General features: G+C 42.6%; 1 protein-coding gene across 1 annotated transcript in view; it reads right to left on the reverse strand.

Moving 5' to 3' along the window:
* Positions 1-648: 648 nt before the first annotated feature.
* jarid2b (jumonji and AT-rich interaction domain containing 2b) overlaps positions 649-13233 on the reverse strand; it is a 120575-nt gene continuing 107990 nt past the window's right edge. The window contains exons 10-20 of the mRNA XM_071524161.1: positions 10011-10103; positions 8994-9112; positions 8488-8558; positions 7904-8018; positions 7383-7488; positions 6610-6792; positions 5398-5528; positions 4621-4807; positions 3682-3789; positions 3321-3393; positions 649-3152 (exon numbers count right to left, since the gene is read on the reverse strand). Of these exons, the coding sequence (XP_071380262.1) occupies positions 3037-3152; positions 3321-3393; positions 3682-3789; positions 4621-4807; positions 5398-5528; positions 6610-6792; positions 7383-7488; positions 7904-8018; positions 8488-8558; positions 8994-9112; positions 10011-10103 (1302 nt within the window). The 3' untranslated portion in view covers positions 649-3036. The remainder of the gene's footprint in view (positions 3153-3320; positions 3394-3681; positions 3790-4620; positions 4808-5397; positions 5529-6609; positions 6793-7382; positions 7489-7903; positions 8019-8487; positions 8559-8993; positions 9113-10010; positions 10104-13233) is intronic.

The raw sequence follows: 13233 nt of genomic DNA on the forward strand, positions 1-13233 counted from the left end.
CCTGTGATTTATAGTCCTGCCCCAGCTCTTAACAAATGGGACACTGACAGGGTGAGGTAATGGGCACAGCACAGTCTGGAGAGGTTTTTTTTTTTATTCCAAATCTTGGGGGAGACCCAAAACATTTTACTGTGTGTATGATCAGTATTGGAGTTAAATGTTCTTGGCTGTGAAATAAGAAAAAGCAATAGCAGCATTATGCTGAAGGTAAATGGCACTTTAAGTTTGGTTGTGGGGCCCGGAGGAAATAAGGCTGAGAATGGATGTGGTGGTAATAGCCAATGATGATGCCTGACAGTTTAATTAACTGAGGTTATGAAGAGCTGCAGGGCCTTCAACAGTTTGCAGGTATGTGGCATATGAATTGATGTTATGTTGACAAGCTGCATTTTAAATGTACATAAAAGCACTTCTGGTTGGTAATGCTAATGATAACTATGGAACTCTATTACAATATTATGGTAAATAGTAAGTACCTGTAGCCTGGACCATCAACCCTCACTGTGGGATGTCATGACATCTGTATCCATATTACAGTGGTTAAGATAAGAAGACACGATCTGGATTTTGATCTTGTTAAAACCATTTCCTCTTGCAGTCATAATAGTCAAAATAATTCACACAAAGAGACACACAAGCGGGTTGGAAAGAAATGACAGTGAATTGTCGGTAAGTTTTTATTAAACCTTAAGTACAAACTGCAAAAGTAAAAAACTGTCAATATAACCAACATGAGACTCTCTTTCCGAGTGGAGGGAAAGGCCGAGATGCGGCACTAATAAATTAAGTCGCCAGAGACCCCACTGTGAGCAAGTAGTTTATACTGTAGAAAATGGAAGAAACAAACAAACAAACAAAAAAAAGAACTGCAAAACAAAGAAACAAAAAATCCCGTCAGAATAAAATATATTGTAAGGCCATAAAAACTTGACAACCACTTTTTTTTATATGTTGAAAACACCCGACTTGGTATTTCATTAAATAGTCCTAAAACAGTTCAGTCTTCTGCGAGGGACGACAACCAACAAACTGGATTATAGGATTTTTCCTTGACAGTCACCACTGGCAAGCTCAGTGCAACATGAGTAGCTACTACATTTTTGTTGAATTTTCAGTAATGAAAATGTAAAAACCCATTTTTTTTTGTGAACATATCTTTTTTTCCCTTTTCTTTAAAAAAGTAAAGCTAAACAAACAAAACTAGGTTGGGGGGGGGGGGGGGTAGGTTGCTACTCCATATCTTCTTTCTTAGTGATATAAGCAGCACTTAAAATTTTTATACACGTTTACCAGAGCAACCCTGTAAGCATCAAACTCACACGGATGAAGAAAGGGTAATGTAAGGCTTTTTCTTCATCAAGCACTCCCCTCTGGAACTTTTTCTCTCTTCTCTATTCCTTCCTTCCTTCCTTCCTTCCTTTCTTCCTTCCTTAACCCCAGAAAAAGGCTCAAGTATTTAAAGAAATTTACAGGATTATGTACAAAAAAAGTTGATGTTTTGTTTGTGTCTGACTTTTTCCTCTCTCTAAAAATCACTCATAATACATCTGGAAAAGGGAAAAAAATGCAAAAGCCAAAAAACAGGACAGTAAAAGGAAAAAAAAAAAAACCTTGGATTTTTCATATTTCACATTTTACACTCTTTGACTAGTGGCTCTACTTGAGATAGCACATCAGATCAAAAAAAAGTCAAAAAACACAAAATAATAATAATAATAATATAATATAATAATTAATGTTTACTGGTACAGATGAAACAAGAGGACTGGAAGAATGGAATGTTAACACGATTGCACATCTAGAACCAGAAAAGCCTGAAAGCCTTTCCGCCCTGTGGGACGGGGGTGCGTGAGCTGGCCGTCAGCCGATAGCAGGCGCTAACCCCCAGATTTTTCTTTTTGTATTGTTATACAGTAATTATAACCAACAGCACCAAAAAAATGGATCTCCTCGCTAAGTATCAGGCACAGTTTTCACTTGCTAGCGAAGGAGGGATCCCTCCATACTACCAGGAAGTGAGGCGAGCGGTGACCCGTCGGAGGTCAAGCAGCTGTAGCTCTGCCCCCTCTCTCACATCCACCGACGAAAAGAAACGTCCACAATGACAAAATAAAATACACAGAAGACTTCTCGCAAAAAACCTAGCAAAAACAAAGCTAAAAGTCAAAATAGAACTTGGAAAAAAAACAAAAACAAAGCCAACCAACAATAAACCAACATCGTCTGTCTTTCAAGTTTTTACCTCGCGGCGCCAACCCCCTATTTTTTATTTTTTTAAACTCGCAGGAGCTGCATCAAGACAGAGTACAATGAATTAAAAAAAGAACTCCTCTTCCTCGAGCCAAGGACAGAGAGAAACTTTGGGTAACTACTTGGTGTCATTTCAATTTTAGAGAAAACCGGGAACCAAAAAAAAAAATAAAAATAGAGTATCGCCTTGTCGTTCGTCCCATGTTCACAGTTGAGTGACGCGTGATGAGGAGGGATGGGGGGTGGGGGGGTGCAGTCTAGGGGGCGAGAGGAGGGATGGAAGAAACAGGCAACAAATGTAACCTATTTCAGTTGGGTGGGGGTGGGGGGGTTAAGGGTACAACAGGGCCCATCATAAGTCTACCTGTGAACTTTACACTTAATGCTTGTAATGGACGACTTCAGGGGGAGGGAAAGAAAAATTCTAAAATCATCTGAAAATAAAAACTAATTCTTCTTTCACACTAGTGCAAAAAAGACATCTTGCTTTTCATTTTTTTTTTTCCGTTTGCTTTTTTTTTTAAAGAAACAAGCTTGTCATACTAAGGGGGGAGGTGAATAAGGTGAAATAGAATTTTTTTTGGAGGGGGGCGAGGGGGAGAGAGAGAGGTCAGGTGGGGGGGGGGGGTGTTTAAAAGCTCAAAAACGATAGATTTTAAATATGGGGTGGTGGTGGTAGTGGGGGGAGTTGATAGTGATTCTGGTGAACTGAAAAGAACGAGGGGGTCACAGGGGCGGGGCGGGGGTACGGGGGGAGGGGTGGGGGGGGGGTGCGAAGGCGTCCCCTCAGGACACGGCGGCGGCCTTGGGTATGTGGCTGGAGGACAGGCGGGCCAGGGAAACCTCCACGGTGGCGCGCTTGCGGGGCCCGCGCTTGGCCGGCGACGCTTTGACGGGGCTGGGGCAGAGGTCCGCCGCCCCTCCTCCCCCTCCTCCTCCTCCTCCTCCTCCTCCTCCTCCTCCACCTCCACCTCCTCCACCTCCGCCTCCGCCTCCGCCGCCTCCTCCCCCTACTCCTACTCCTACTCCTCCTCCTCCTCCTCCTCCTCCCCCTCCCCCTCCCCCTCCTCCTCCTCCTCCTCCTCCTCCGCTCTTCACTATGGCCCGGCCGCACACCTGGTTCACCAAACTGTTGATTTGCTCCTGAACAGAGAGACGAGACAAAGAAAGAAAGTGTGTAAAAATTAGCCCATTTTTAAAATAGTACCCACCCTTTATAATCATATATTTTCTTCACCTATAAATTATACACATACAGTAGGAAATATGACTTCAATACTGTAAATGTAGGAACAAATCCAATGTCTTGCCCAACAACTTGATTCCTAAAGCTGTGATAACCCCAGCTGATGTCTCCCCCATCTGGAGGGAGAGGGAATAGGATCACACCATAAATAAACAAGCAGAACAGCAGCAGCGGCGGCAGCCTACCTCATCGTATCGGTACATCATCTTGAGGCCTCTGCAGGACTTGTGCTTCTCCACATAGCGTAGGGCACACTCCAGACAGAAGACCACGTTGTCAGTCTCCTGGACCACCTGAAGAGACAGAGACAGGGATCTTAGATACCAGACACTCAAATTATTCTCTCGTTATTGAGACAGAGCCACTACACCATCTCACCTACACTACACCTTTGTAACTGCAAGACTGACTGCTGATGGCATTTATAGAAATACCAAATGGTTTTCTCTCGGTTAGCCCAGCAAACTTTCCATTGTTACAAGCATTTCTATCTCTTCCACTCCTTAGACGCCGGTGGTAAGTTAGTGTGTATGAAGAGGTTTGCTCAAAAATGAAATAACCATCACAATGGATATCACTCAATATGATCTATACAATATAATAGCAGTACTTTATATATTGAACAATGAAGAGCAATTAACTTCTCCCAAAATGTACTGGGGTCAGTGTGTACATTAGCAGGTATGTTCGTGTTAGTGGGCATGTTAGTAGGTAGGTTAGTCTTATTAAGTATATTATTAGTATGTGTGTTAGTGTTATTATTATGCATGTTAGTAGGTGTTAGTATATACGTTTGGTAGTGTTAGTATGTAGGACATATTCCAAAATAATGTCTACCTTTTGAAAAACTGACAGCTACTCGTAAACAATGATGGATGACTTCATGTATAATTGGAAATTAAACAAATTAAGTATTAAGTAATACTTTTCGAGAGATAGTAGATAATGGACAATAAGTCCTTGGTTGACAAAATTAGACAGATTGGATCTATATTTTAGAGACATTCTGAGATGCAATTAAGATAACACATTTTATGCACACTGGAGCTATAGCATTTTGGAAAAGACCTCTTCATATCTTAAAACCATAGCGTGTTCACTCATGTGATTCCTGCTCCCCTCACCATGGACAGGTAGCAGAGATGCTGGCAGGTCTGGCAGCGTCTCTCTGAGGACTCCAGTGCCAGCCACTTGCCGCGGGGCTTCTTGCGTCCCTCGATGGGCCCCAGGCTGCCATCATGGGTGCCGTAGCGGGCCGAGGAGAGCAGGCCCGCCTTGTACAGTTCCTGCCGCTGGCGCATCTCTATGTTCCTGTTGGACGGGAATAACGTTCATCAAGTTAGGGATGGAAAAACTTTGCTGCTATTGAGGAACCTTTTGTGATGAGAAAGACAATGGTAACAAAGATGCATACTGTTCCATACACCATGGAACAGTAAATATGAATATACAATACATGCACACTTAACACATTTGATTACTTGATCAGGCAGCAAATCATTCTAGTGAAAGAATGAGCACATGGAAGAGGCAGTGCTATATTTTACAAGATGTCCTCCTCATGTTCCCATAGTGACCAGTACATTTTAGGATTTTAGCGTGAGCACTTGTATACTTTCATCATCATAAGGTGGATTAGCTCACACCCAGTTTCTTTGGATCAGCACAGTAAATGAGTTGATTCAACCTGCAAATGCACTAAGAGAGCAGCAACCAATGCACTTGAGCCTTTGAAGACCTTTGAGGTACAGATCTTTGATCATGCTGCTATAGCAACAGTAGGGGGGATACCTAAGCACTGGACACCCCCTCAACTGCTGCTCTCTGGTAGACTTTTGATGTGTGTGTGTGTGTGTACGTCTGTTTAGTCTGTGTGTGTGTGTCCACTGCCCTCCTCCTACCTGAGGTCTTTGAGTAGGGCGGAGATGGTGGTGAGGAGAAGGCCGTTGTCCCTCTTGGACTCGGCTGTGGCGATCTGGTACAGTAGCTTCTCCATGGAGAAGGGCTTGGCTATACGACGGCATTTCAGGTCCTGTACGCAAAATCACAACACAAAATTACAAAATGCTTCTAATTTAATTACTAACAGATTGCATTTCTAAATCACATATGGAAAATATTTTTGTTATTTTAAGATAATACAGCAAAAATAATAAAATAACTATACATATTTTCCAAACATGACTGATTTATGAAATCAGTTTTGCCCCAGCATGTCAGAATCTTTCAATGCTTTACATGCATCCAATTATTTGTAATTATACAAGGGGTAGTTTCAGGCAAGCAATCTGACTGGCTAAAGATACATTCCAGCCGCGCTGATAATTGGAGTGGAAGTGGAAAATTGAAATTTGTTGCTAGGTAACCAGGGACTCTTTGTACACAAGGATCAATCTGTCTTCTCCTGTTTTTTAACTTTTCAGGCAATGCACTGGAATACATTGTATAAAAGTCATATTACCCATGAGGGCAATCTTCACTGTGATTTCGGGTGCTTTGGTATCGCCAAAGGTATATTTACTTCCATCAGAATCATACCCATAATGACAGTAAAGAACATTGTTTCTGGTGTTATTGCTATAATGAGGGCCAATGGTCCAAAGGTTTAGGCTCACAATCACAAAAATTCCACATACATCCCCAGGGAGATATACAATCGCAATTATTTTTTTGAAATTCAATACTATGGCTAATTGGAGAATTGAGCTCCATGTTCTTGATTCATTTATCCATTCCACTTATCTAGGAGGTTCTTTCAGAAAACAGTTTATAAATCAGAGCTTTAACTCCAAGTGTCCACTGGGGGCCAGCCGTGAGACACAACAAAGCAGGAGCAAGATGAGAGACAGTAAAACAGCTGTAGAGTAAAATCCACAATACACAGGCAACATTTTCATTCTAGAGCAACCTAGGAATTAGGACGTTTTACCAATAGCAATGGCCACCAGTATTTTTTCCAAAATATTTTATTCCATATAGCACTTTTCTATCCACATATATTTTGTGCCAGAAATACATTCTTAGTGATGCTTCTGATAACGCTCCCCATCTCCATTGCCTTTGTATCAGTGTGGTCCTTGCACCCCTCTGCCCACCCTGGTTCACATACTGACCTTTGAGGCCTGGTAGCCCAGGTTCATCCAGTGCGGCGTGGCGAAGTGCACCGTCTCTGACACGCTGTAGCCACAGCACACCTTGGAGACGAAGGCACCGGGGAAGCAGACCACAAACTGGCCGCTCCGCTGGACCGTACGGTGAACCTTGATGCCCTCGCGGCACAGCACCTCCGGAGAGATCTGGAGGACCGAGGAGGAGGAGGAGAGAGAGAGGGCGAGAATGTGTTATCTTTCTGGTATCCTATAAATAGGGATGCACCAATAGTGATACTTTTACCAGACATTTAACACACACAGAAGGATGTTAGCTCTGTCTAACCAAGAAAAATGAATTAATACATCTCAAGTTTGTCCAATGACTCTGAAACTGCTGGTCTAAGTGTATATAGTTCAGGAAAAGTAATGGATGGGATCACAACACTGCATTGGCCGATATTTAATATAATCTTAGTACTCCATATCAGCAGTGAAAAAGTGGTATTGATGCATCCCCTCCTAGAAGAAGTATCCTGTTCCCACTCTAAGTAATATATAAACAACACCATATGACACCACTGGATATCTCAAAGATATCCGTCAACACAATAGCCAATAGTTTGCTTTTATGAGTAATCAATACATGAAAAAAAAAAGACTGCAGAAATGCAGGTGAACATAGATATTCAGTCAGAGAGGTTGGCAAAAAGATGGACAAAGATAGACAACAAGGCAGACAGAAATATAACAAAATTTGCACGCACACACACCAGCAAACACAAGAACACACTGACCATGATGTTCTTCTCCAACATCTCTAGTCCTGGGGTGCCATTGGCCTGAAGCAGTGTATGGACCACCTTGTCCAGCTTAGCCTTCTCCTCAGCAGGGACAGAATACCTTGGGGAGACACACACGCACACAGAGACATAAACACACACAGACAGAATCAGGACTTGCATCATCTCTATGTAGGCCTGTGTGTGTGTGTGTGTGTGTGTTGCTGCATCCCCTAAAGTAAAGGGTTCAGCTGTGGTCAAAGCTCAAATCCTTTAGGCAATGCGCAAATACTGACTCTCCCTCCCTCCCTTTTTCCCTCAACCTCTTGACAAGAAGACCTAGTGGAAGAAATGTCCTTAGAGAGGGGGCAATGCACTCATTTGTTTTTCCCAGCCTGTTCAGTTGGCTAGTCAAATAGCTAGTTTTACATGTATGTGCGTGAATTTGGATGAGAATTTTCAACATGACTTTGTACTGGTGATGAATGCCAGTGATGAGGATGAGGAGAGAGCCCAATGAGAGTGTGAGTACTTACCAAATGCAATCAGCACCAGTGTGTAAGTAATCGATATATGGAAGGCGGTTTTGGTCTTGAGACCAGCATGAGGTAGAAAAGACCATGCCGATGTTTAGCCAGGGAATGGTCACCCCTGGGGAGGGAGGAGGGTTTGAAGAGAGAGAGAGAAACAAGAACACTTATCAAAACCAATTGCAGACCACACACAAGGAACAATGGCAAAACAGCCGAGGAGATGTGGCTAACAAGGAACAGCGCTTTCCAAACAGCTTCAACTTTTTTTAGGATTCTTTTTTTTTGGCAAGGCAAGGATGCCCTTCAACTTGATTTTTTATTTCAGATTATATTTTGGCAAGGCAAAGATTCCCTTCAACTTGATTTTATGGATCATTCTACACAACAGTATAATCAACAGATCCTAAATTCTCCAAATACTACAAGTTAACTCCTGCAGAGAAATGGAAAAAGATACTGTATGAGCCATTTGTTCCTCACTCTGTCTTTCTTTGGGTTTTATATTGAGCTCCTACAGCCTCTATTTATCCTTTATTTATCCTAAATTGCCTTTAGAGATGTACTGGCAGGTTCGCAGGTGTCCTTACCAGGCACAGCACCCAGATGCCTCAGAATGGATCCAGAGTTATTGGGGAGGACGGTGAGGTTCCATCCATGTCTGAGGAAAAGAGCAGAAGAGGACAGGATCATTTTTAAATGTTTTTAGGAATGCTAAGATGAGCGTAAAGAAGAGATTTGGCAGATTTAAACAAACTGATATTCTGTCCTAAAGCTTATTCAAAATATCAGGTGCCCATGGTAACACATTGGTTTATACTGTCAAATATGTTTTTAAATGCACAGTGTTCTATTGCAGTCCATTGGCACCTCCAAAGCAGTGGTTAAGTGCCTTGCTCAAGGGAACCTCCATGGTAGTTGGTGAGGGAGGCAAGAGAGTTTCCCTGCCCAGATTCCCTATCCAGGGATTTGAACCAGTGACCTTCAGGTAACAAGTCTGCTATGGAAAACTTCAACATCTGCAGACTTGCACACAGGCGGAGTATTTTGGTGAAAATGTACTGTGAATGTGGTGTGAGGACAATGGGGTACTTACTTAGAAAATGGCTCTGACTTTCCCATGGGGAAACCGCTCCCATGTGTACTGGTGTCCACCTTCCCATAATGCACTGCCACGTGGCAGTCCCTCTGCTCCACAATCCTCCAGTACTCTTGCTGCAAGAGAAGAAAAAAGGAAAGCCTATCAGAGGAAGAATGCGTGAAAACAGTATGCCAGGTACCAGAAACAGATTTCCACGTGCATCACAGTCCATTATGTCAGCCTGTGTTAACTAAACAAAGGCTTAATCTCTGACCTGTGAGAAAAATGAATAACTCCCATTTTAGTGATTTGGTGGTGGTTTATTACTTTGGTAAAAAAAAAACAGTCTTTTTAAAATCCCCAAAAGTATGGAAAAAATATTTGGTGTGGTTTTGCATTTGAATCCTCTCTCTTTGCTCCTGGGTCATCCGAGTCAAGATGCAATTGTTGGTGCTAGTTCTGGCAGACTGTATGATATCCTTGCATATGCTGCAAGGAAGAATATCTTTATGTCATGGATAAATGACAAACCTCCCACTAAAGCGAACTGGCATAAGATAATCATGGAGTGTTTTACTCTTGAATACTTGACCTGCTTCACTCTTCAAAGGGACAGTTCATGAAGATATGGACTCCATATCTCCATTTTTCCAATTTCACAGTGGCCTCAACACTTTCGAGCATTCTCCTTGACTAATTATGGACCCCCCCTTTTGTACCTTGCTTATAACACTGCAATTGTGATGCCCCTTTGTCATATGAGCTTTTATTATTATATCTTGGCTTCTATTTTTATTTAAGGAATATATATTTCTAACTGTCGCTATTATTCATGCTTATTGTGTAGACCAATGTTGTGCTGAGCTTTGGGGAAAAAAAAAAATCCCCAAAAGTGTGCTTTTTGGAGGAACAATGTTTTCATTTTAGTTGGAAATAAAATATATCTAATGTCATTTCTGAGACAAGCAACTAGAACCCAAAGTAAACACAGGTCAGTGCAGTTTACATTGAGTAGAAGTTGTTGGCGCTCACCTCAACATCAGCGGCCCCGGGCTCCTTGTTAAAGCACATGGTCATGGTGTTCCGGGCTATCCTGAAGAAGTTGGTCAAAGACACCGATTTCCCCTGCAACACAAAGACATCAAACACAACATCGCATGAGTCACAGAGTGCCAAGGGAGTCTCAGGAAAAACAACAAACATATCCCAGCCTCCAGGTCAGCAAAAGCATATTTAGTTTTATAGTCTTTGGTTATGGTGAAAAAATATAGGGAGTGTACACAGAGGATGGAACGTCACTGAAAAATATTGCTGGACTTTGGTTGAACCGCGTGTGCACAAGCGCCTCCGTCTCAGCATATGTTGGTATATGCTATGTGTCAAAGAGTCAACGAGCGAGCATATGGTTGTGTGAATGCGTGTATGTGCATGAGCGAGTGCGTCAGCAAGTGTATGTGTGTGTGTGTGTGTGTGTGTTAGCGTGCGTCTCCATACCGCTCCACCTCTGTGCCTCCTCTATAAGTCCCTGATACAATTCCCCTGGACTTGACCCCTTCCTCCTAGAGAGAAGCTTTGAAGGTGGCCATAAATCTGCCCGCTCCGGGGCTGGAGATGTTAGGACCCCGCTGAAAGATGGCCTCGCCGATTCTTCATCTTCACAGCAACTGGGGTTATTGTATGCATAGAGCTGCACGTACTAGTCATCTGATAGCAATAGCACGGTAAAGTGCAAACAATCGATTTTTTATTGCATAGTTTCCCTTTCTTACTTGTTAAGTGTCCTCAGGTGTTTTCAGAAGGTGCTTACAGAAAATTGCAGCTGATGTTATTACTTTTATTATTATTAGAAAAGCCTACAGTGTAGTTATAATAGTATTACAGTATGGTAGAAACCCAGTAAGCACTGACAAGAAGTTTTTGCGGTCAATCGGTAGCAGCAGTTATCCAACCCTTTCCTGGTGTAATTAGACCTAATTATATCCTTGACATGCACTTTGTTCCCCTGAAAGAAAATGTGAAATAAAAGCTCCTCTTGGGGGCAACCCGGTGGTGAAAAATGCATACAGATCTGAGCTGTGGAGAGAAATGATGGGTCATATTTAGACAAGCCTGTCCTGTCAGTACTGTGACAGCCATTCACATGCCATTGCCTTGAATAGTCCCTCTATAATTTCAATGTCTATGAACTGTACTGGGTCAAGTCTGTTGACAATATCTCAGTTCTTCAGAGGGAGTCTGGTATAGGGGGATTTAGTTACCAAAGGAACAGGGGGGGAAAAAAATCAAATGGGATCCAGATCCGAGAGGGCTGGGGTATTGTGTGTAGTATCTGTGTGTGAGTGTGTGTGTGTGTGTGTGTGCGCACACACACACCCACAGAAACAAAGTTACCTTAATTAAAGAAGTATGTATGACACAGTGCATCACATAATCACAAAAATAATGACTCTATCACCCCATACAAGGATACAGGCTGTTGTGGGATGAAACCGATACAGTGTGTGTGTATGCTAGCGTGCATGCCCACAAGCTAATTTGGGTTTAACCTCTCTGCAAATACAGTACAGTACAGTACAATACAGTACAGTATACAGTTTTTGTGCATATGTATTCACATGAGAGAACTTGACCTCTCTGTGAGTTCATAGTGTGGTGTATGTGTGTGCCTGTGTGGATTTGTGCACATATGCAACTAGCTGCTTGCCTTTGCATGTGTTTGCCTGTGTGTTTGGGAGGGGGGAGAGGGCTTGGCAAGGGGGTTGGTCATGGGGGGAGTGGGCTGGAGAAAAAGAGAGGATTGGGAAAATGGCTGAGAGCAAGGGCATGGGCTGATGGAGAGAAGACAGGGGAGAGAGCTGGGGACAAGAGAGGGAGAGGGCTGGATTAAAGGAGATGACTGGGGGGAGAGAGCTGGGGGGGGGGACAACTGAGGAGAGGGTTGGGGAAAGGGTGACGGCCAGGCTTGGGATAGGGGTGAGGGGAAGGGTTGGTTTGGGGGCTGCCTATGGGTCCCTTTCACAGCGCTGAGCACTGACCTACATTTGAGCCAGCCAGAATCAACACAGCTGCCAGTGGGCTGGGGAGGTGGGAATATACCTAATGTGCATGTGCTCTCACACACACACACACACACACACACACACACACACACACACAAACAAACACACACACGCAGGACCTCTGACTACCTTGCCACACACAGCTGCACACAAATAGGGATAAGGAGAACTCTGGTTATTTTCAACCTGGGCCTTATTTTCCTAGGTTTTGCCATCATGACTTGATTGTGATTCCAACACTTACTTCACTGTAGAGATTTACATAGCTCCACTTCAAGTAAGTGATGGAATTTTTAACACAATCAATCATCATGATGGCAAAAACTCAGAAAATAAGGTTGAAAATAATCAGAATTATCCTTTAAACATAACCACAACAGCTGCAAGGTACAAAGACAACTGCACTTCTTCCTGTCATGAACTACTGTCCCTCACACCAAATAATACTTGCCTCTGCAATGCACCTACATTACAATGTTCCAAGTGTTGCTGTACATAACCAACTGTACAAACCTGAATTATATTTGATTGCACAAACCACAAACTAGAGCAGTTAACAGCATGATGAAGGAAATTGAATAATCATTATGACAGCCATTAACATCTGTATAATTGACACCACAGCAGCATTCTCCCAAATAGGAAAGCAATCATAATGTGCTATAACCCCACAGCTTAGTTCCCTCTAAAGATAAGGTGCATCTTTTATCACTTGAGAAGTGGCACAGTGATATCGACACACTCAAGTGTGAGTAGTGATACTATGAAAGGTGAAGATCCTTTACACCTCTTGGGTGATATTAGTCTTGACTCAGACTGCAGGGAGCTGGCAGACATCTGTGTGAGCAACGATGAGGCTTTTGTGGAGCGCTCAGGCACTGACACAGAGCTATAAGTCTAACTCACACTGATATTTGTCATAAACAAGACAATGTGCACATCATTTGTGATTTTAGTTAATAGGCATCATAAACAGCTTGTTAGAATAGCAAAACAAAACCTGATAATGGACGCCAACAGAATAATAAGCAGACTCAAACAATGATTGTTGCCTCTTGATACCACATATCGCATGTGTGCACATACAGTACAATTTTGAGATGTGGAATGACATTTGTGTATTTTTAGTTTAGAGTGAGGTTTTCAATTCAGGTTTTTCAATTGAGGTTTTTATGTAAAGACTAAGTTGTATGTGT

Source organism: Centroberyx affinis, unplaced genomic scaffold, assembly GCF_046629955.1.
Source record: "Centroberyx affinis isolate AG114_WGS23_722 - 3 ecotype Tasmania unplaced genomic scaffold, CSIRO-AGI_Caff_v1 ptg001158l_1, whole genome shotgun sequence".
Taxonomy (NCBI): Eukaryota; Metazoa; Chordata; class Actinopteri; order Beryciformes; family Berycidae; genus Centroberyx; species Centroberyx affinis.